Source organism: Bufo gargarizans, chromosome 3 (assembly GCF_014858855.1).
Source record: "Bufo gargarizans isolate SCDJY-AF-19 chromosome 3, ASM1485885v1, whole genome shotgun sequence".
Lineage (NCBI taxonomy): Eukaryota > Metazoa > Chordata > Amphibia > Anura > Bufonidae > Bufo > Bufo gargarizans.
The window spans coordinates 376,083,292-376,107,328 of record NC_058082.1 but is presented as its reverse complement, the minus strand read 5'-3'; the positions used below and the strand labels follow the sequence as shown (position 1 = coordinate 376,107,328).

At 43.6% G+C, this 24,037-nt stretch overlaps 1 protein-coding gene across 3 annotated transcripts in view; it reads left to right on the top strand.

Moving 5' to 3' along the window:
• LEMD2 (LEM domain nuclear envelope protein 2) overlaps window positions 1–24,037 on the top strand; it is a 159,701-nt gene that overhangs the window by 21,890 nt on the left and 113,774 nt on the right. For 2 of the 3 annotated variants that reach the window (XM_044288141.1, XM_044288140.1), the window contains one exon: window positions 23,107–23,147. The exons of the other annotated variant lie outside the window; for it this stretch is intronic. In XM_044288141.1, the coding sequence (XP_044144076.1) occupies window positions 23,107–23,147 (41 nt within the window). The remainder of the gene's footprint in view (window positions 1–23,106; window positions 23,148–24,037) is intronic. 3 annotated transcript variants of the gene reach the window in all.

Here is a 24,037-nt window from a genome sequence, read left to right as displayed (position 1 = left end):
CCACTGTCCCTTTGCGAGGTACCGCGTCAATGGTCCTCAACTATAATATGTATATGGAAGGAGTTAATCTCCTCAAGCCATATCATGCCATGCGCAAATCTTGGGCATGGTACAAAAGTTGCGTTCTACTTTGTACAGCTTGCCTTGTACAACTCTTTTGTGCTGTCAACACAGTGACATTCCTTCAGTTCTATGAGGCAGTCCTCAAAGCCCTGATCTTTTCTGACCGCGAAAGAGCAGGCCGGAGTACCTCGGGAACAGGAGGCGCCCGGATCGTCCCTGGCCTACACTTTACAGGTGTGGTCCCCCATACTGGAAAGAAGGGACGGACCCCCAAAAAAGTGCAGAGTGTGTCACAGGAGGGGGTTACGAAAGGACACCACTACTCAGTGTGACACGTGCCCTGATCATCCGGGCTCTCTGCATTGACTGTTGCTTCATTGGAGTACCACACTTCCATGAAGTACTAAATTTATATCCCAATTTAGCCACTGACAATCTGATAAAAAAAAATGTTTCTCAGACTTGAGACACTAAAACAAACATTTTTATTTTTCAAAAATATTTAGTAAAACGAAAATAAATTAAAAAAAAGACATATTAGGTATCGCCGCATCTGTAAGAATCTGTTCTGTAAAAATACCCCATGACCTAACCCCTCAGATGAACACGGTCAGAAAAATAAAATTAAAACGGTGCAAAAAAGTTATTTTTTTTGTCACCTTACATCACATAAATTGTAATAGCAAGGCATTAAAAAGTCATATGGCCCCCCCCCCCAAAAAAAATAGTACCAATAAAACTGTCTTCTCATCCCACAAAAAATGAGCCCCTACCTAAGATAATCGGCTAAAAACAAAAACAAAAAAAATGACTCAGACTATGGAGATGCTAAAATGTTTTTTTTTTTTGTTTATAAAAAGATAATATAGTGTAAAACATAAATAAAAAAGTAGACCTATTAGGTATCGCCGTGTCCGTAAGAATCTGCTCTATAAAAAAAACCATGACCAAACCCCTCAGATGAACAGTCAAAAAAAAAATATAAAAACTGTGCCAAAACAGCAATTTTTTGGCAAATTTTTCATTTTAATCCGTTTTTTTCCCCAATAACAAAGCAAGGGTTAACAATCAACCAAAGCTTAATATTTATTACCCCGATCATGCAGTTTACAGAAACACCCCATATGTGGTCGTAAACTGCTGTATGACCAAACGGCAGGGCGCAGAAGGAAGAGAACGCCATATGGTTTCTGGAAGGCAGATTTTGATGGCCTTTTTTATTTATTTATTTTTTATTTAGGGCACCATGTCCCATTTGAAGCCCCCCTGATGCACCCCTATAGTAGAAACTCCATAAAAGCGACCCCATCTAAGAAACTACACCCCTCAAGGTATTCAAAACTGATTTTGTTAACTTTATTAACCCTTTAGGTGTTCCTCAACAGTTTATGGCAAATGGAGATGAAATTTCAGAATTTCTATTTTTGGTAACCTTGCCTCACAAAAATGTAATATAGATAAACCAAAAATCATATGCACCCTAAAAATAGTCTAATCCAGGGATGTCAAACTCGTGGCCCTCCAGCTGTTGCAAAACTACAACTCCCATCATGCCTGGACATACTACAGCTATCAGGGAATGCTGGGAGTTGTAGTTTTGCAACAGCTGGAGGGCCATAAGTTTGACATCCATGGTCTAAACAAAACTGCCACCTTATCCGGTAGTTTCCAAAATGGGGTCACTTTTATGGAGTTTCTACTCTAGGGGTGCATCAGGGGGCTTCAAATGGGACATGGTGTAAATAAACCAGTCCAGCAAAATCTGCCTTCAAAAAAACCATACGGCGCACCTTTCCCCCTACTGTGTGACCGTACAGTAGTTTATGGCCACATATGGGGTCTTTCTGCAAACTACAGATTCGGGGCAATAAATATACCATTTTGTTTGGCTGTTAACCCTTGCTTTGTTACTGGAAAAAATTTATTAAAATGGAAAATTTGCCATTATCTCTTGTGAACACCTAAAGGGTTAAAGAACTTTTCTATTATGTAAGCCTCTCAAAGTGACTTCAGACCTGAACTGGTCTCTAAAAATTTCTGAAAAATTGTAAGATTTGCTTCTAAACTTCTAAGCCTTGTAACGTCCCCAAAAACTAAAATGTAATTCTCAAAATGATCCAAACATGAAGTAGACATATGGGGAATGTAAAGTATTAACTATTTTTGGAGGTATTACTATGCATTATAGAAGTAGAGAAATTGAAACTTGGAAATTTGCTATTTTTTTCAAAAATTTTGGTTTTTTTATCAATACATTTTATTTTTTTACTTAATTTTATCAGTGTCGTGAAGTACAATATGTGACGAAAAAACAATCTCAGAATGGCCTGGATAAGTCAAAGAGTTTTAAAGTTATCACCACTTAAAGTGACACTGGTCAGATTTGCAAATAATGGCCTAGTCCTTAAGGTGAAATATGGCTGTGTCCTTAACCCCGTTTTGAGATTGTTTTTTCGTCACATATTGTACTTCATGACACTGCTAAAATTGGGTAAAAAAATTTAAAAAAATTTGCATTAAAAAATACCATATTTACCAAAAATTTTGAAAAATTTGCAAATTTCAAAGTTTCAGCTTCTCGACTTCTGTAATACATAGTAATACCCCCAAAAATTGTGATGACTTTACATTCCCCATATGTCTACTTCATGTTTGTAGCATTTTGGGAATGATATTTTATTTTTTAGGGATGTCACAAGGCTTAGAAGTTTAGAAGCAAATTTTGACATTTTTCAGAAATCTTCAAAATCCCACTTTTTATGCACCAGTTCAGGTTTGAAGTCATATTGTGAGGCTTAGATAATAGAAACCTCCCATTCTAGAAACTACACCCCTCCAGGTATTCAAAACTGTTTTTTCAAACTTTATTAACCCTTTAGGTCTTTCACAAGAGTTAATGGCAGATTGAGAAACAATTTCGAAATTTCTATTTTTTTTTAAATTTTCCAATATAATCAATTTTTCCCAGGAATAAAACAAGGGTTAACTGCCAAACAAAACTCAATATGGGTTGCCCTGATTATGTAGTTTGTAGAAACACCGCATATATGGTCGTAAACTACTGTTCGGCCGAACGGTCATAGAAGGAGGGGAACACCATATGGGTTTTGGAAGGCAGATTTTGCAGGACTGGTTTTGTTTATACCATGTCCCATTTGAGGCCCCCTGTTTTACCCCTTGAATAGAAATTTCAAAAAAGTGACTCCATCTAAGAAAGTACACCCCTCAAGGTATTCAAAACTGGGTTTACAAACTTTGTTTACCCTTTATGTGTTCCACAAGAGTTAAAGGGGTTGTCCAGGTTCAGAGCTGAACCCGGACATCCCTCCATTTTCACCCCGACAGCCCCCCTGACATGAGCATCGGAGCAGTTCATGCTCCGATGCTCTCCTTTGCCCTGCGCTAAATCGCGCAGGGCAAAGGCATTTTTCTGAGTTCCGGTGACATACCGGGCTCTCTATGGGGCTGACAGGCAGCCCGGTGACGTCACCGGCACTGATGGGCGGGATTTGGCTCTGCCCTAGCCAGTAAAACGGCTAGGGCAGAGCTAAAGCCCGCCCCTCAGAGCCGGTGACGTCACCGAACACACTGCTGGGCGGAAGTTACCGCCCGGCAGTGTGTTATTGAAAACACAAGAGCCCGTGCCCTGCGCGATCTAGCGCAGGGCATGGGAGCGCATCGGAGCATGAGATGCTCCGCTGCCGGGGTGAAAATAAGGGTATGTCCGGGTTCAGCTCTGAACCCGGACAACCCCTTTAATGGCAGATGGAGAAACAATTTTGAAATTTCTATTTTTTGGAAAATTTTCAATTTTAACCCTTACTTTATTACTGGAAAAAATGGGTTGACAGCCAAACAAAACTCAAAATGGGTAACCCTGATTCTGTAGTTTGCAGAAACGCCCCATATGTGATCGTAAACTACTATTTGGCTAAACGGCAGGACATAGAAGAAGGGGAACGCCATATGGTTTTTGGAAGGCAGATTTTGCTGGACTGGTTTATTTACACCATGTACCCTTTCAAGCCCCCTGATGCACCCCTAGAGTAGAAACTCCATAAAAGTGACCCCATCTAGGAAACTACGGGATAAGGTGGTTGTTGTTTTGGGACTATTTTAGGGGTAAATATGATTTTTGGTTGCTCTATATTACACTTTTTTGAGGCAAGGTAACCAAAAATTTCAATTCTACAATTGTTTCTACATTCGCTATTTAGTTTTGTGGAACACCTAAAGGGTTAACATAGTTTGTAAAGTAACTTTTGAATACCTTGAGGGGTGTATTTTCTTAGATGGGGTCACTTTTTTGGAGTTTCTAGTCTAGGCTACATCAGGGGGGGCTTCTAATGGGACATGGTGTCAAAAAGAAAAAATAGTCCATCAAAATCTGCCTTCCAGAAACTGTATGAGTTCCCTTCGTTCTATGCCCTGCCGTGCGGCTATATAGCCATTTACGACCACATATGGGGTGTTTCTGCAAACTTCAGAATCAGGGCAATAAATATTTAGTTTTGTTTGGCTGTTAACCCTTGCTTTATTACCGGAAAAAGGTATTCAAATGGAAATTTTGCCTAAAAATTGCTTTTTTGGCACCGTTTTTATTTTATATTTTTAACACCGTTCATCCGAGGCGTTTGGTCAAAAGTTATTTTTATAGCGACGACTTTTACGCACGCGACGATGCCCAATATGTATGGCTCTCAGACTTTGGAGATACTAAGCAGGCATCCTAAAAACTGCGGCCCTCCAGATGTTGTAAAACTACAATTCCCACCATGCCCTGCTGATGGCTGTAGGTTGTCTGGGCATGCTGGGAGTTATAGTTTTACAACATCTGGAGGGCCGCGGTTTGAGGATGCCTGCTCTAAAACTAATATTTTTTTGGGGGAAAAAAATGTTTCCGTGTCTCCAAAGTCTGAGAGCTATAGTTTTTTTATGTTCTCTAGTGGACTGTTGGGGATTATAAAAATGTAGTACTCCATGGAAGTGTGATACTCCCTGAAGCAATCGATAACGCAGGCTGGTGTTGAGGGGGGGCTGGTGGGGGGTCAAGTGGCAGGGGGGTGGGGTCTGGGGTCTGATAGATGGATCAAAGAAAGTTTAGGGTAAAAGTTCTTATTTTTTTTTTTCCTTTTTCCTAACTAACCTTTCCCTTCCTAATGGTGCCTCTCCTTCACTGACCCTAACCCACCTGGGTGGCGATGGGTGCAGGAGGGTGATGGATGCTGATTTAGGGGGACGCAGGAGCTGGTGCTGAACGGTGCTGCACGGTGAGGGTGCTGGACAGGAAGCGGAGGGGAGAGAGGAGCGCAGGAAGTTTGAATCTCGCGCCTCTTTCCCCTGCACCAATCAGCACCCTGGACAGCGGGTTTCAGCACCAGGGCCAGCACCGCCTCTTCAAATCTTTGTACTGCGATTGGTGGTGTGTAATCACGCCACCGATCGCAGTCTTTTTCCGGTTCATCGGGTCACAGGACACCCGAATGGACCGGAAAAGCAGAAAACCGCAGGTCTGAATTGACCTGCGGTTTTCTGCGATCGCCGTTCCGATTACCTCCCGCGGCGCCGGAATTGTGAATTAAAGCCATGCCGTACCGGTTCGTCATGGCTCCCTAAGGGGTGTTAAGGAGTTAAAAAGTTCTTACCTAGATCTAACTGTTTACTTACATAGCAATTCCATCTAGAAGCCACTTCTTCAGGTAGCTTAGTTAGCATCCTGACAGTTGTTCAGTACTTCTAGATCTTGAACATATGGGATGGCATTGCTGCATGCTTGCAGGAAGTCACCATACTTTTGTAGTCTGAAGTGTTCTTTAGTGTTCTTTTAGGCCAGTAATTCAGTTTCTCTCTAAAGACTTTTTGTACTAAGAAAGGATGACTTGCGTTCAATGTTTCCCAAGCTTGTTTGTAGGCTTCTTCGTCTTTTTTTCTTTAAAAGTTACCTTCAAGAGCTTCCTTGGCTTCTCCACCAACATATCTCCTGAAGGTAGAATAACTTCTTAAATGGACTGAACTGAAGCAATGATGCTCAATGATCATTTCAAAACTTACCTTTCACCCTATGAACTTCAGTACGTCTCCTGAAAATACAGTGGGTTCCGGAACGGGAAGTCTAGCTAGGACTGTTTTCTGTGGTCTTGCTGGGACAATTGCTGTAACACTCTCCTGAGCATTGCCATGGCATCTAGGAAGAGAATCATCCGGTTCTATTTTCTCACTCACTTCTGAATTTGGCGAGTCCTTTTCTTCATCTTTTCTGGTAGAGATAGAGGGTAAATTCACACAGCTTCTTCCTAACACTGGACTAGGCCTCGATGGCAGCTTCCATCTCAATTTCTGCTTTCTTGACAGCAAGTTGTTCAACTAATTCCTTTCTTTTGGCTGAATTATTTGGACTCTGATATGGGGGTGGCACTTCTGCTAGCGAAGGAAGTCCCACTTGTAATTGTGGTTCCACCTAAGGACCAAGCATAGTCCCTCATAAAAAGCTTGTTTATTCTCTTCTTGCTTTAACTTCATTATAGTTTACTGCAGATGATGGTTCTCTCATGAGCTTTACTAAATCTTTAGTGACCGCAGTACATTTGTCTATGTTCCTTACAATGTCCTGGGAAGGTGTCGTAAGCGACCGCAGGTTGACATATGCTGCCATAAGCTCTGATTTAGATTCTTCTACCGTCTCTACCATATCACTCAAGTTCCCTTTTTATACTTTCTTGTTTTAACTTTCCATGCCTTTAATGTACAATTTCCACTTCTCATACATTCTGGCAAACTTTTTTCCTTTTAATGCTGCTTTTTGCTCCAAAATTTCTATATATATATTTGTTTGAGGCAAGACTAATGCTGCATCAGACTCTTCTACCTCAGAGGAGGTTCCCTTGCTCTTTCCCCCTCTATCTATCTTTGTATCCTCTAACAGTGGCATGTTAATACTAGGTTCAGACATTTTACTTTAAATGCTATAACAATCAATACGAATATTAAGAGTACTTTCACTTTAAATGCAATATTGACAAATACAGAATTAAATGACTTTCACTTTAAATGTTTTAGATCCCGTGTACTACAATCTGTCCTTTTGTTTTTATTTAAAGTCTCTTATTTCTGAACACAAAAAAAAATTCTCCTTATGCTAAAGCCTATATGCAATGATAAGTAATAAAAGGAAAGCTCTGACCTTATTCTGAAGAGCAGGATACTGCAATCTGAAGGTTGGTGGAACAAATGTCTTAAAGGAGACTTGTCTTTTCTTGATGTGATGCGATGCTCTGCCCTGGCTTGCGATGCTCTGCTGCAGGCTTTGGGCCTAGTGGCGGGAAACTAGCTGAATGCAGTACATGGTCTCTCCGTGGATAGCAGTGCAGGCACTCTCGCTATGGACTTTGGCCTCCCACCAGGCTTCTTTCTCTCTCTAGGAATCGCAGGTGGGTTGGCGCTCTTTCTCTGACTATTTTGCCCTTGTCGTTCTACAACTTTGAGTCGGCTGCAGTTTGACTAATGCACACGTTCTATGGCCTTTATAGTAGCTCTGCTGACGTGTCTTTGCTTGCTCAGTCAGGAAACAGTTGCTGCGCGGCGGTATATGCTGGAGCTCTGTTGCTCTAATGCACTCTTTGCTGTGCAAGTTGAGGAGCCGCTATCACTTCGCCCTCTGAGGGTAATAGTTCCACTGTGGCAGGCACAGCACTATGAAGTGCCTTTTGTGCTGTGGCATTAGAAGAATTTTTATATCTCTGTCTTCTAGTCTAACTAGACGGTCTATTACTCTGTAATTCCTCTAGCGCCGTTCTATGGAAACAGTTTTGAAGAGCACACCGAATGCTTCAAAAAACTTCTTTATTCATTTCAACTTTTCTTCATATATAACACAGCCGCCTCCGCAGCATCTTGCTGTGTGAGAAGCTGGCTGTGATTGGTCTAGACTTCTGCCCAGCAACAACAGATTAACACTATGCTTTCTGTTTCTGCTGCGTCACTAAGCTTACCTTACAAAATTAATCTTCACTGGGCTAATTTTCACCTTAAGGACCAGGCCATTTTTTGCAAATCTGATCACTGTCACTTTGTGTGAATAACTTTAAAACGCTTTGACTTATCCAGGCCATTCTGAGATTTTTTTTCATCACATGTTGTAATTCATGACACTGGTAAAATGGAGTTAAAAAAAAAATCACTTTTATTTATGAAAAAATACAAAATTTACAAAAAAAATAGAAAAATTAGCAAGTTTCAATTGCTCTACTTCTATAATACATAGTAATACCGCCAAAAATAGTTATTAATTTACATTCCCCATATGTCTACTTCATGTTTGGATCATTTTGGGAATGCCATTTTATTTTTTGGGGACGTTACAAGGCTAAGGCCTCTTTCACACTTGCATTATTAGGATCCGGCGTGCACTTCCGTTGCCGGAAGTGCCCGCCGGATCCGTAACACCACAAGTGAACTGAAAGCATTTGAAGACTGATCCGTCTTCAAAATGCGTTCAGTGTTACTATGGCAGCCAGGACGCTATTAAAGTCCTGGTTGCCATAGTAGTAGTGGGGAGCGGGGGAGCAGTATACTTACCGCCCGTGCAGCTCCCGGGGTGCTCCAGAATGACGTCAGAATGCCCCAAGCGCATGAATGACGTGATCCATGACGTCACTCTGAAGCGCCCTGGGAGCCGCACGGATGGTAAGTATACTGCTCCCCCCGCTCCCCACTACACTTTACCATGGCAAACAGGACTTTAGCGTCCTGGCAGCCATGGTAACCATTCAGAAAAAGCTAAACGTCGGATCCGGTAATGCGCCGAAATGACGTTTAGCTTAAGGCCGGATCCGGATTAATGGATCCGGATCAATGGGCATTAATTCCGGATCTGGCCATGTGGCAAGTGTTCAGGATTTTTGGCCGGAGCAAAAAGCGCAGCATGCTGCGGTATTTTCTCCGGCCAAAAAATGTTCCGGTCCTGAACTGAAGACATCCTGATGCATCCTGAACGGATTTCTCTCCATTCAGAATGCATTGGGATAATCCTGATAAGGATTTTTCCGGCATAGAGCCCCGACGACGGAACTCTATGCCAGAAAAGAAATACGCAAGTGTGAAAGAGCCCTTAAACTTTTAGAAGCAAATCTTGGAATTTTTCTGAAACTTTCCAAAACCCACTTTTTAAGGACCAGTTCAGGTCTGAAGACACTTTGTGAGGTTTACATAATAGAAACCACCCAACAATGACCCCATTTTGGAAACTACACCCCTCAAGTTATTCAAAATTGATTTTACAAACTTTTTTAACCCTTTAGGTCAGGCATCCTCAAACTGCGGCCCTCCAGCTGTTGCAAAACTGCAACTCCCAGCATGCCCAAACAACCTACAGGTATCAGCCTACAGCAGGGCATTGTGGGAGTTGTAGTTTTACAACAGCTGGAGGGCCGCAGTTTGTGGGTGCCTGCTTTAGGTGTTCTACAAGAGTTACTGGCAAATGGAGATGAAGTTTCAGAATTTCAGTTTTTGGGCAAATTTTCAATTTTAATCAATTTTTTTTCCAGTAACAAAGCAAGGGTTAACAGCCATACAAAAGTCATTATTTATGGCCCTGATTCTGTAGTTTATAGAAACGCACCATATGGTTTCTGGAAGGCAGATTTTGCTGGACTGGTTTATTTACACAATGTCCCATTTGAAGCCCCCCCTGATACACCACCCCTAGAGTAGAAACTCCCAAAGATTTACTCCTTGGAAGATCAGGGCCTTGAGAACTGCCTCATAGAACTGGAGGAATTTCCCTGTGTTGCCAGCACTCCGGGACAGCACAAAAGAGTTGTACAAGGCAACCTGTACCAAGTAGACTTCAACTTTTTTGTACCATGCCCGGGTTTTGCGCATGGCGTTATATGGCTTGAGGACTTGATCAGAGAGATCAACTCCTCCCACATGCTGCATTATCTGCATAATGCAGGCATTTCCGCATGGCCTCAAAACGGGAACATGTCATGGCCATACAGTAGAATGGGATCTGGTAGAGGATGTCCCCACTCCAGTACAGCCTGACACAGCGTTTTTTGACTAGGCCCATGTGCAGCACGAGGCCCCAGAACGTCCTCATCTCGGCTGCACTGACAGCCACCGGACCTAGCCAAAAAGGAGCCCGGGTATTGAGCAAGGAACTGTTGGGCGCACAAATTAGTTTGCTCCACCATCGGATGCACAAAGTGGTTACTGAAAAAAACAAAAACTAAAATAGTCAAATTCAGTGAAGCCCACTGCGGGAATCTGCATTCCCGATTGGCCAACAAAAAATAAGGAATCGCGGGCTCAAAATCCTCTGGGGTACACCATACAAGTTTACCTGTAGGGGGCTCAAGTGGACTTATCCGGTGGGCCGGAAAACTAGTATGAGCCCCAGAGCTGCTCGTACTAGTGTGGGCCACAGGGTCCCTCGCATGGAGGTCCTCTTGCTCCACCGCCTTGGGGGCTTCTCATCATCACTAGATGATGAGGACGACGCGCATAACAAGAGGACAGTGGGGTCATCCTCGTCCTCACTGGGGCTCTCTGAGTCGGAGGCAAGCTGGGAGTATGACTCCTCGGCCGAGAACGTATGGCAGGCCATAGGGGAGTGTGTGTGTGTGGAAAACTTTATTTAGTGTGTGTGGGGGCACGGGTGTTTGCGTACTTACCCTAAACCTAACAGAAAAAATAAGTAACTAAAGATTCAAACTCGCTGATCAGCGGTCCGAAGCTGATCAGTGGTGGGGTGGGCGCATCGCTAAGAGTGCCGGCCACAGTAAGCCCATGCACAAAAAAAGAAAAAGTGCTTGCGCCCTAAAAGATGTATGTGGGGGGCAGGGGGGTTTAGCGTCACACAACTGAGTGTGCTGTGGACCACAGACACCCGATCAGGGTGATGCTGGAAAAAAAACCTTTTTTTCCCTTAAACTCTCCCTAATCTCCCTGCCTAATCTAAGCTGTCCCTAATCCTGTCCTTAGTTACCTGTGGTGGCTCAGATGGGGGGTGCTGGGCACAGATAAGGGGTGCTGTGCTCTACGAGGCTCCTCTCTCCACGCTCCAGGACACAGTGTGGAGGAGGAGGCAGAGCTGGGGGAAGTCAACCGCCCCGCTAGCCCGGGCAGCTAATCAGACGCGATCCTGAGAGCTGATTTCACCATCACCTCTCAGGATCTAAGGATGGTGATTGGTGGTGTATTAACACACCACCGATCACCATCCTATTTCGGATTATTGGGACACCAGAGACCTGAATTACCTGGAAGCGCAGCAAAGGATCTGCGGTTTGCCGCGATCGCTGATGGGGTGCCTGATGAATAATTTCAGCAGGTACTCTGTTCCGATCACCGCCCACCACGCATCGGTGATCGGGAATACACAGGGCGTACAGGTAGGTGTGTCCCCAACAGGTTAAAGGAAAATTATCTTTTTCTGCTTCTGTGAACACAATATATAACGGTTATGACATCCAAAACATAAAGTCACAGTAAATAACTTTGCTTTTGTCTCTAGCACATAAACATAGGAACTGTATTAGGTTATTGTCAGGTCCAGCTGCATAAACACACAAGCTGTATTAGCAAACTAGGACAAGTCTTAGCTGGCCAGCTACAATCAGGGCCCTCATTCTCTTGTTGTAATTATTGACTTGTCTGTTGCTATGTTATTTATGACTGTTTGTACATGAACCCCTGAACTGTAAAGCGCTGCGGAATATGTTGGTGCTCAATAAATAAATATAATTATTATTATATATTGGCATGTTTCAGTAATATAGCCCTATTGTATACCTAGCTAAACTGAGTGTTAAAGTGTTTGAGGCATATACAGCTAATAGGATACAAACACAATCAGCAGGCACAAGTAAAAAGTAACTTGGCTTCAGGCCTTGGGAAGCCAACTGCCGTAGGTAGTGGTATATTTAGGAGGTGTTTTAATTTAAAGGAAGTCTGTCATCTACATGAAATGGGTTGTCTCACTTCAGCAAATGTTAATGATCATATAGATAAACTATATACAAGGCACTTACTAATGTATATTGACTTTGCTGGCTTTGTTTTGCCATCACATTATAAACTGCTCGTATCTAGGGATTATGCCGCAGTGGTGGCTGGGGACGCATGCTGTAGCTCATGGATGCCTATGTGCTACCACAGTCCCGCCATCAGAGAGGCCTGGTGCATTTTCCTATACCTATAGTGTGCAAGCATGACTGCTGCTGCTAGATTGCAGTATTGACGTAACGCCTTGAAAAAGAGCAATATGGAAAATCACAATACATTGGTAAGTGCCTTGTATTAACTTTCTCTACATGATAAATGCCATTTGCTGAAGTAAGACAACCACTTTAACCGCCTCCGGACCGCCTAACGCAGATGTGCGGTCCGGAGGCGGCATCCCTGCGCAGAGTGACGCATATACGCGTCATCTCGTGAGGGCCGAGATTTCCTGTGAACGCGCGCACACAGGAACAGAAGGTAAGCGAGTGGATCTCCAGCCTGCCAGCGGCGATCGCTCGCTGGCAGGCTGGAGATGTGATTTTTTTAACCCCTAACAGGTATATTACACGCTGTTTTGATAACAGCGTCTAATATACCTGCTACCTGGTCCTCTGGTGGTCCTTTTTGTTTGGATCGACCACCAGAGGACACGGGTAGCTGTGTAAAGTACCACAAAATACTACACCCCCCCCCTGTCACTTATTAACCCCTTATGAACCCCTGATCACCCATGATCACCCCATATAGACTCCCTGATCACCCCCTGTCATTGATCACCCCCCTGTCAGGCTCCGTTCAGACATCCGTATGATTTTTACGGATCCACGGATACATGGATCGGATCCGCAAAACGCATACGGACGTCTGAATGGAGCCTTACAGGGGGGTGATCAATGACAGGCGGGTGATCACCCATATAGATTCCCTGATCACCCCCTGTCATTGATCACCCCCCCTGTCATTGATCACCCCCCCTGTAAGGCTCCATTCAGACGTCCGTATGCGCTTTGCGGATCCGATCCATGTATTCATGGATCCGTAAAAATCATACAGACGTCTGAATGGAGCCTTACAGGGGGGTGATCAATGACAGGGTGGTGATCACCCCATATAGACTCCCTGATCAGCCCCCTGTCATTGATCACCCCCCTGTAAGGCTCCATTCAGACATTTTTTTTTGGCCCAAGTTAGCGGAATTTTTTTTTGGGGGGTTTTGTTTTTTCTTACTAAGTCTCATATTGCACTAACTTGTGTCAAAAAATAAAATCTCACATGAACTCACCATACCCCTCACGGAATCCAAATGCGTAACATTTTTTAGACATTTATATTCCAGACTTCTTCTCACGCTTTAGGGCCCCTAAAATGCCAGGGCAGTATAAATACCCAACATGTGACCCCATTTCGGAAAGAAGACACCCCAAGGTATTCCGTGAGGGGCATATTGAGTCCATGAAAGGTTGAAATTTTTGTCCCAAGTTAGCGGAAAGGGAGACTTTGTGAGAAAAAAAAAAAACAATTTCCGCTAACTTGTGCCAAAAAAAATAATAATTCTATGAACTCGCCATGCCCCTCATTGAATACCTTGGGGTGTCTTCTTTCCAAAATGAGACTTTGTAAGGAAAAAAGAAAAAAAAAATCATCATTTTCCGCTAACTTGTGACAAAAAATAAAAAATTCTAGGAACTCGCCGTGCCCCTCACGGAATACCTTGGGGTGTCTTCTTTCCAAAATGGGGTCACTTGTGGGGTAGTTATACTGCCCTGGCAATTTAAGGGCCCAAATGTGTGAGAAGTCTTTGCAATCAAAATGTGTAAAAAATGGCCTGCGAAATACGAAAGGTGCACTTTGGAATATGTGCCCCTTTGCCCACCTTGGCTGAAAAAAAGTGTCTCACACCTGGTATCGCCGTACTCAGGAAAAGGTGGGGAATGTGTTTTGGGGTGTCATTTTACATATACCCATGCTGGGTGAGAGAAATATCTTGGTCAAATGCCAACTTGAATAAAAAATTTGAAAAGTTGTCTTTTGCCAAGATATTTATCTCACCCAGCATGGTTATATGTAAAATGACACCCCAAAACACATTGCCCTACTTCTCCTGAGTACGGCGATACCAGATGTGTGACACTTTTTTGCAGCCAAGGTGGGCAAAGGGGCACATATTCCAAAGTGCACCTTTTGGATTTCGCAGGCCATTTTTTACACATTTTGATTGCAAAGTACTTCTCACACATTTGGGCCCCTAAATTGCCAGGGCAGTATAACTACACCACAAGTGGCCCCATTTTGGAAAGAAGACACCCCAAGGTATTCCGTGAGGGGCATGGCGAGTTCCTAGAATTTTTTATTTTTTGTCGCAAGTTAGTGGAATATGAGACTTTGTAAGAAAAAATAAATAAAATCATTTTCCGCTAACTTGTGACAAAAAATTAAAAGTTCTATGAACTCACTATGCCCATCAGCGAATACCTTAGGGTCTCTACTTTCCGAAATGGGGTCATTTGTGGGGTTTTTCTACTGTTTGGGCATTGTAGAATCTCAGGAAACATGACAGGTGCTCAGAAAGTCAGAGCTGCTTCAAAAAGCGGAAATTCACATTTTTGTACCATAGTTTGTAAATGCTAGAACTTTTACCCAAACCAATTTTTTTTTTTGCCCAAACATTTTTTTTTTTTATCAAAGACATGTAGAACAATAAATTTAGCGAAAAATTTATATATGGATGTCGTTTTTTTTGCAAAATTTTACAGCTGAAAGTGAAAAATGTCATTTTTTGTCATTTCGATTAATAACAAAAAAAGTAAAAATGTCAGCAGCAATGAAATACCACCAAATGAAAGCTCTATTAGTGAGAAGAAAAGGAGGTAAAATTCATTTGGGTGGTGAAAGGAGTGTAGTGCAGAAGTGTAAAGTGGCCTGGTCATTAAGGGGGCTTCAGCTAGCGGGGTTGAAGTGGTTAAGCACTATAAACATGAATAGAACTGGAGACACTGACAGCTAATTTAATATCTTTATTCGCTTTCTCATTTCTCACTCCCCTTTTTCAAAGCTCTACTGTATTACCTGGTCAGGACTGCCGAGCAAGCACAGCAAGTGTGACAGTGTAAAGCTGTGTTCACATCACAATTTTGTTCCATGTTTAGTATATACATTTGGGGGGGAAAGAGGATGCAAAAGCATAGTATACAATGCTTTTTCTTCCTTCAGAGCAGCAGAGTTTTGCAATAAAGTATCCATTTTAATAAATGGATACATTTTTTGAAGATGGCATCCGTCACCATAGGATTCTATTGACAAACCTGATCTTGTATCCTATAGAAATACTTTTTACCTCCTATGCTTGGTGGGGTTCGCATCCGTTGGTTCCCCACCGATCAGTTGATTAACTTTGATTCTGTGGATAGAGGATAACTTTTAATCATGACACAACCCTTTTTAACCACCTCCGGACCGCCTAACGCACATGTGCGTTCCGGAGGTGGCAGGCTGGCGCACAGTCACGCATATACGCGTCATCTCGCGAGACGCGAGATGACGCGAGTATGCGCCCGCGCGTGCGCAGTTCGCGCCGGCATTTCATCGAGAAGTATTTCGTCAGCAACCTGCCAGCCAATGATCGTGGCTGGCAGGTTGCTGATTTTTAAAAAATCCAATCAAAGTGCCAGATAGCAGATCATATTAGTAAATATGATCTGTTATATGGCTGCCTGCTCCTCTGCTGGTTCTTTTCGTCGGTTGGATCCAGCAGAGGAGCAGGCTTCACAGTGAGTACACCAAACACTACACTATAGCCCCTGATCACCCCCCTGAACCCCAATTAACCCTTTGATCACCTCTTTGATCACCCCTGTCAATCACAAGTGAAAAGAAAAAAGTGATCAGTGCAAACTGTCACTTTTTTTTTTCACTGTTATTGACCGTTAGGTTTTAGGTATAGTTTAGGTCCCTTGGTTAGGTAGTTAGCGATCAGTTAGCGCCCAGCCCACCGCACCGCAGTCCGTTATTCGCTGATTAGCGTATCGCTAATCAGCATTTGTACTTTTATAGTATCTGAAAGTGATCAAAACTGATCACGGTCAGATCTATAATAGTACTAGTGTCACTTTAGCTCGCCCTCCACCCAAAACGCAGTGTTTGCCCGATCAGGCCTGATCGGTCGCCCACACGTGCGTTCGCCCACACCCGCCCCACCGCAGTGACAAAAAAAAATTTTTTTTTGATCACTGCACATTCACTTTACACGCACTGCGGCGATAAAAAAATCAGTTTTGATATTTTTTATCAACCGCAGCGGCCTCCGGTACTTCGCTAGCCTCCCCTTTGTAAGACAGGCTTGCTTTTTTTTTCTTGGGTAGTCTCAGGGAATACCCCTAAATTTAGTTGCCCACATGTCAAACAGGGGGTATTCTTCTGAAGAGGCCTACAGGCTTCTGACCCAGTCGGATGAGGAGTGGGAACCCTCATCTGATGAATCCAGCGGGTCAGAATACGAACCTGTAGAAAGCAGTGGCTCTCTGACCCAAAGTTCGGACGAGGAGGCTGAGGTCCCTGATAGAACCAGGCGTACCCGGCCCCGTGTCGCTAGACCGCAGGTTGCGCAGGATCCGCTTCAAGAGCAGCAGAGTGGGGCTGGTGCTGTCGGATTACGTGGTGAGGCATACACCAGCAGCCCAGCCCTCCCTGGACCTAGTACCAGCACTGCCGTACAACCTGGTGAAGTAGCGAGCACCAGAAGGGCAGTTGAAGCTGGTACGGTGGCACGTGCAGTAGTGACCCCGTCGCAGCCACCGCAAAGACGTGCCCGTAGAGCCCCTAGAATCCCAGAGGTGCTGGCAAACCCTGATTGGCAGTCCCCAACTTCAGCCGCACCTGTAGTTTTCCCTTTCACTGCCCAGTCTGGAGTTCGGGTTGAGACGGCTCAGATCGGTTCGGCCCTGGGATTTTTTGAGCTGTTCTTGACTGCGGAGCTTTTAGACATAGTTGTGGCCGAAACAAACAGGTATGCCACACAATTTATCACCGCTAACCCGGGAAGCTTTTATGCCCAGCCTTTCCGGTGGAAACCAGTCCAAGTTTCCGAACTTAAAACTTTTCTGGGCCTCCTCCTCAACATGGGCCTGACAAAAAAACATGAATTGCGGTCATATTGGTCCACGAACCCGATTCATCACATGCCCATGTTCTCTGCTGCCATGTCCAGGGCACGTTTTGAGGCCATCCTGCGGTTCCTGCACTTTAGTGACAACACCGCCTCCCGTCCCAGGGGCCACCCTGCTTTTGACCGGCTCCACAAAATTCGGCCCCTCATAGACCATTTCAACCAGAAATTTGCAGATATTTATACCCCAGAGCAAAACATCTGCATAGACGAGTCCCTGATACATTTTACCGGGCGCCTTGGCTTCAAGCAATACATCCCAAGCAAGCGCGCCCGGTATGGGGTCAAATTGTATAAGCTCTGTGAAAGGGCCACAGGCTATACCCACAAATTTCGGGTCTATGAGGGAAAAGATCAGACCCTGGAGCCGGTCGGTTGCCCTGACTACCTGGGGAGCAGTGGGAAGACAGTTTGGGACTTGGTGTCACCCTTATTCGGCAAGGGTTACCATCTTTATGTGGACAATTTTTACACAAGTGTGGCCCTCTTTAGGCATTTGTTTCTAGAACGGATTGGCGCCTGTGGTACCGCGCGAACTAGTCGCGCGGGCTTCCCCCAACGGCTCGTTACCACCCGTCTTGCAAGGGGGCAGAGGGCCGCACTGTGTAACGAAGAACTGCTCGCGGTGAAATGGAGAGACAAGCGTGACGTTTACATGCTCTCCTCCATTCACGCAGACACGACAATACAAATTGAGCGAGCAACCCGTGTCATTGAAAAGCCCCTCTCAGTCCACGACTATAACCTCCACATGGGAGGGGTCGACTTCAATGACCAGATGTTGTCTCCGTATTTAGTTTCCCGACGCACCAGACGCTGGTATAAGAAGGTGTCTGTATATTTAATTCAATTGGCTCTGTACAATAGTTTTGTTCTCTACAGTAAGGCTGGGAGAACTGGATCCTTCCTCAAATTTCAGGAAGAGATCATCGAGAACCTCCTGTATCCAGGAGGTTCCGTGGCCCCAACCACCAGTGTAGTTAGCCGTCTACACGAGCGACATTTCCCCAATGTCGTTCCTGGTACCTCAACCCAACAGTCACCCCGAAAAAGATGTCGTGTCTGTAGCAGGAGTGGAATAAGGCGTGACACCCGCTATTTCTGTCCTGACTGTCCGGACCACCCTGCCCTATGCTTTGGAGAGTGTTTCCGGAAGTACCACTCACAGGTACACTATTAGCATAGGGATCATCTCACCAGGATAGGCACACAGGGCTATTAGGGCCCATTCACTCACTGCTGCTGCAAACGTCTCCTTTCACATGGGACAAAGTGCATAACGCACTTCGCCACATCTTTGGGCGATTTGCGCTTTGCACATTGACCCATGGGGAAGGAGAGGTTTGTTCTATAAAGGTAAAAAAACAAAAAAAAAACAGGTAAGCAAACAGGTTAATGTTTAGTTCCAAAAGTTAAAGTTACATGTTCTGTTCCAAAGTTAATAAAATTATTGCGTTGTGGCCTGTTTTTTTCTTTTTTTTTTTTTTTGTCTTTTTACCTTCCAGGTGGACCAACCGATCTACTAGCTGCAGCACCGATGTGCATTCTGACAGAAGCATTGCGCTGCTGTCAGATTACACGCAAGTCGGTGTATGCGGCGCTGCAAGACGAGATTTCTACTCTGCAGTAACAGATACGTTTGCCGAAGCATACGAGCTGAGGAGGAGGCGGCGTTCCTATGCTTTGGCAAGCACTTTGTATGTATATATATATATATAAAAAAAAAAATCCCGGCAATGATTTATTCATCCACATCGATTGATGCGAATGGAGAAATCTGGTTTGCCAGGGCATACGAGCTAAGTGGGTATGGATGTAGGGCGGAGCTCCTATGTCCTGGCAGACGCCTTTCCCCTCCATTTTTTTTTTTGGGCAGAGATTTTTTCATCCACATTGATCGATGCGAATGAAGAAATCTGTGCCGTTCATTTTTTTCTTTCAGCCCAGAGGCTGAACGGAAAAAAAAAACTCATTACCTGTATGCTCAATATAAGGAGAATAGCAGTAAACTCCTAATGCTGGCCATACATGTAATGATTGCGGAGACCCTCAAATGCCAGGGCAGTACAAACACCCCACAACTGACCCCATTTTGGAAAGAAGACACCCCAAGGTATTTGCTGAGGGGCATATTGAGTCCATGAAAGATTGAAATTTTTGTCCTAAGTTAGCGGAAAGTGAGACTTTGTGAGAAAATAAATAAATAAATCAATTTCCGCTAACTTATGCGAAAAAAAAAAAATTTCTTTGAACTTGCCAGGCCCCTCATTGGATACCTTGGGGTGTCTTCTTTCCAAAGTGGGGTCACATGTGGGGTATTTATACTGCCCTGGCTTTTTAGGGGCCCTAAAGCGTGAGAAGAAGTCTGGGATCCAAATGTCTAAAAATGCCCTCCTAAAAGGAATTTGGGCCCCTTTGCGCATCTAGGCTGCAAAAAAGTGTGACACATCTGGTATCGCCGTACTCAGAAGAAGTTGGGGAATGTGTTTTGGGGTGTCATTTTACATATACCCATGCTGGGTGAGAAAAATATCTTGGTCAAATGCCAACTTTGTATAAAAAAATGGGAAAAGTTGCCGTTTGCCAAGATATTTCTCTCACCCAGCATGGGTATATGTAAAATGACACCCCAAAACACATTCCCCAACTTCTCCTGAGTACAGCGATACCAGATGTGTGACACTTTTTTGATGCCAAGGTGGGCAAAGGGGCGCATATGCCAAAGTGCACCTTTCGGATTTCACCGGTCATTTTTTACAGATTTTGATTGCAAAGTACTTCTCACACATATGGGCCCCTAAATTGCCAGGGCAGTATAACTACGCCACAAGTGACCCCATTTTGGAAAGAAGACACCCCAAGGTATTCCGTGAGGGGCATGGCGAGTTCCTAGAATTTTTTATTTTTTGTCGCAAGTTAGTGGAATATGAGACTTTGTAAGGAAAAAAGAGAAAAAGAGAAAAAAAAAAAAATCATCATTTTCTGCTAACTTGTGACAAAAAATAAAAAATTCTAGGAACTCGCAGTGCCCCTCACGGAATACCTTGGGGTGTCTTCTTTCCAAAATGGGGTCACTTGTGGCGTAGTTATACTGCCCTGGCAATTTAGGGGCCCAAATGTGTGAGAAGTACCTTGCAATCAAAATGTGTAAAAAATGCCCTGCAAAATCCGAAAGGTGCACTTTGGAATATGTGCCCCTTTGCCCACCTTGGCTGCAAAAAAGTGTGACACATCTGGTATCGCCGTACTCAGGAGAAGTTGGGGAATGTGTTTTGGGGTGTCATTTTACATATACCCATGCTGGGTGAGAGAAATATCTTGGCAAACGACAACTTTTCCCATTTTTTTATACAAAGTTGGCATTTGACCAAGATATTTTTCTCACCCAGCATGGGTATATGTAAAATGACACCCCAAAACACATTCCCCAACTTCTCCTGAGTACGGCGATACCAGATGTGTGACACTTTTTTGATGCCAAGGTGGGCAAAGGGGCGCATATGCCAAAGTGCACCTTTCGGATTTCACCGGTCATTTTTTACAGATTTTGATTGCAAAGTACTTCTCACACATATGGGCCCCTAAATTGCCAGGGCAGTATAACTACGCCACAAGTGACCCCATTTTGAAAAGAAGACACCCCAAGGTATTCCGTGAGGGGCATGGCGAGTTCCTAGAATTTTTTATTTTTTGTCGCAAGTTAGTGGAATATGAGACTTTGTAAGGAAAAAAGAGAAAAAAAAAAAATCATCATTTTCTGCTAACTTGTGACAAAAAATAAAAAATTCTAGGAACTCGCAGTGCCCCTCACGGAATACCTTAGGGTGTCTTCTTTCCAAAATGGGGTCACTTGTGGCGTAGTTATACTGCCCTGGCAATTTATGGGCCCAAATGTGTGAGAAGTACCTTGCAATCAAAATGTGTAAAAAATGCCCTGCAAAATCCGAAAGGTGCACTTTGGAATATGTGCCCCTTTGCCCACCTTGGCAGCAAAAAAGTGTCACACATGTGGTATCGCCGTACTCAGGAGAAGTTGGGGAATGTGTTTTGGGGTGTCATTTTACATATACCCATGCTGGGTGAGAAAAATATCTTGGTCAAATGCCAACTTTGTATAAAAAAATGGGAAAAGTTGTCGTTTGCCAAGATATTTCTCTCACCCAGCATGGGTATATGTAAAATGACACCCCAAAACACATTCCCCAACTTCTCCTGAGTACGGCGATACCACATGTGTGACACTTTTTTGCTGCCAAGGTGGGCAAAGGGGCACATATTCCAAAGTGCACCTTTCGGATTTCACCGGTCATTTCTTACACATTTTGATTGCAAGGTACTTCTCACACATTTGGGCCCCTAAATTGCCAGGGCAGTATAACTACGCCACAAGTGACCCCATTTTGGAAAGAAGACACCCCAAGGTATTCTGTGAGGGGCATGGTGAGTTCCTAGAATTTTTTATTTTTTGTCGCAAGTTAGTGGAATATGAGACTTTGTAAGAAAAAAATAAAAATAAAAAATCATCATCATTTTCCGCTAACTTGTGACAAAAAATAAAAAGTTCTATGAACTCACTATGCCCATCAGCGAATACCTTAGGGTGTCTACTTTCCGAAATGGGGTCATTTGTGGGGTAGTTATACTGTTTGGGCATTGTAGAACCTCAGGAAACATGACAGGTGCTCCGAAAATCAGAGCCGTTTCAAAAAGCGGAAATTCACATTTTTGTACCATAGTTTGTAAATGCTCTAACTTTTACCCAAACCATTTTTTTTTTGCCCAAACATTTTTTTTTTATCAAAGACATGTAGAACTATAAATTTAGCGAAAAATTTATATATGGATGTCGTTTTTTTTGCAAAATTTCACAGCTGAAAGTGAAAAATGTCATTTTTTTGCAAAAAAATCGTTATATTTTGATTAATAACAAAAAAAGTAAAAATGTCAGCAGCAATAAAATACCACCAAATGAAAGCTCCATTAGTGAGAAGAAAAGGAGGTAAAATTCATTTGGGTGGTAAGTTGCATGACCGAGCGATAAACGGTGAAAGGAGTGTAGTGCCGAAGTGTAAAAAGTGGCCTGGTCATGAAGGGGGTTTCACCTAGCGGGGCTGAAGTGGTTAATACTTTCGATGCAAAAGGCTTTTGGACATTTTGCAGCTGGGACTGTTCTCGCAGCTTTAACATGCACAAATAAAACTTAAATTCCAAAATAAAATCATGCTAACCCCCATACCCATATATTTTCTGTTGTCAAAATGGCACTTGGCACTTTATACTTGCAGACGCCTTTATGCAACTTTGCTTAAGAGTTATTAGTTGATAAATGTGAGACCCAAGCAGAAAATTACATGCAGTTCAGCATGTACTGAATTCATACATACCACTTAGGCCCAAAGTTCCTTTCACAGGTCTTCATCAAATTGCCAGTGCTAGAAAGACCAAAAATATGTTTTTCATTTGGAAAGCTCCTTTGTTAGAGTGTGAAGATACATGCTCTCTGATTGGGAGGTGGTGTTGATAACATGCACAGTAGCCCATGTTACCCTTCCCCTGGGGTCATGTACAGTTACGCAGGTAGAGAGAATCTATGTCTCTTCCTCTGTGCCAAGGGAGGCCAATGGGCTGGCCCCCTCTCCTCCACCATGCTGGTCGACATCACAGCTGGCTGAATGGAGAAAGGTTGCTTTATCCTGGTTTATATTAGGCTGTGTATCCGCTAGTAATATAAGCCAGGTCTTCTTTTTAAGCTTACCATTATCAGGAAATTGACCGACAATGCTAGCATAGTGTTCAATACAGAAAGCCGGTAAACTGGTACTAGTCTATAAAGAAATAGTAACTAACGGTGGTTATTTACTATATATTTTGTTTTGCAGTGAAACTGGTTCCTTCTGACTGTGAAGGCAGACAAGATCCGGTAATTGTATTTTTTTTATTTTTATGGATTTCTATATTATTATTTATTCGGGGAAGTGTATGTAATTTTTAGATATCTGCACATCTTTACAAATTGCTGCCTGTCAACCTCGAAACACAGTAACAATGATTCATTCACAATATGCTTTAATACCCACGCTATATGTGTTTTGTCCTATACGTAAATAGCATTAGGGCGTTGCCGTCTTTTTCTCAAAGCTACCATTATCAATGAGGATGATGATGATGGCTTTTTTGACGAAAAGTTTATGATGCTACATAGATCTAAATTGTTTTATTATAAAGATCTCATCCATGCAGGTTCCCAAGTTATGTATTTATTAGATTTATGATTTCTTTAACAGAAAGTAGAATGAGACCATCTTGTTTATGGATCGAAATAACCACACAGTTAAAGGGGTTGTCCGGGTTCAGAGCTGAACCCGGACATACCCTTATTTTCACCCCGGCAGCCCTCCTGAGCCTGGCATCGGAGCATCTCATGCTCCGATGCGCTCCAGTGCCCTGCGCTAGATCGCTCTTGTGTTTTCAATAACACACTTCAGTAACTTCCGCCCAGCAGTGTGTTCGGTGACGTCACCGGCTCTGAGGGGCTGGCTTTAGCTCTGCCCTAGCCGTTTTACTGGCTAGGGCAGAGCCAAATCCCGCCCATCAGTGCCGGTGACGTCACCGGGCTGCCTGTCAGCCCCATAGAGAGCCCGGTATGTCACCGGAACTCAGAAAAATGCCTTTGCCCTGCGCGATTTAGCGCAGGGCAAAGGAGAGCATCGGAGCATGAACTGCTCCGATGCTCATGTCAGGGGGGCTGCCGGGGTGAAAATGGAGGGATGTCCAGGTTCAGCTCTGAACCTGGACAACCTCTTTAAAGGC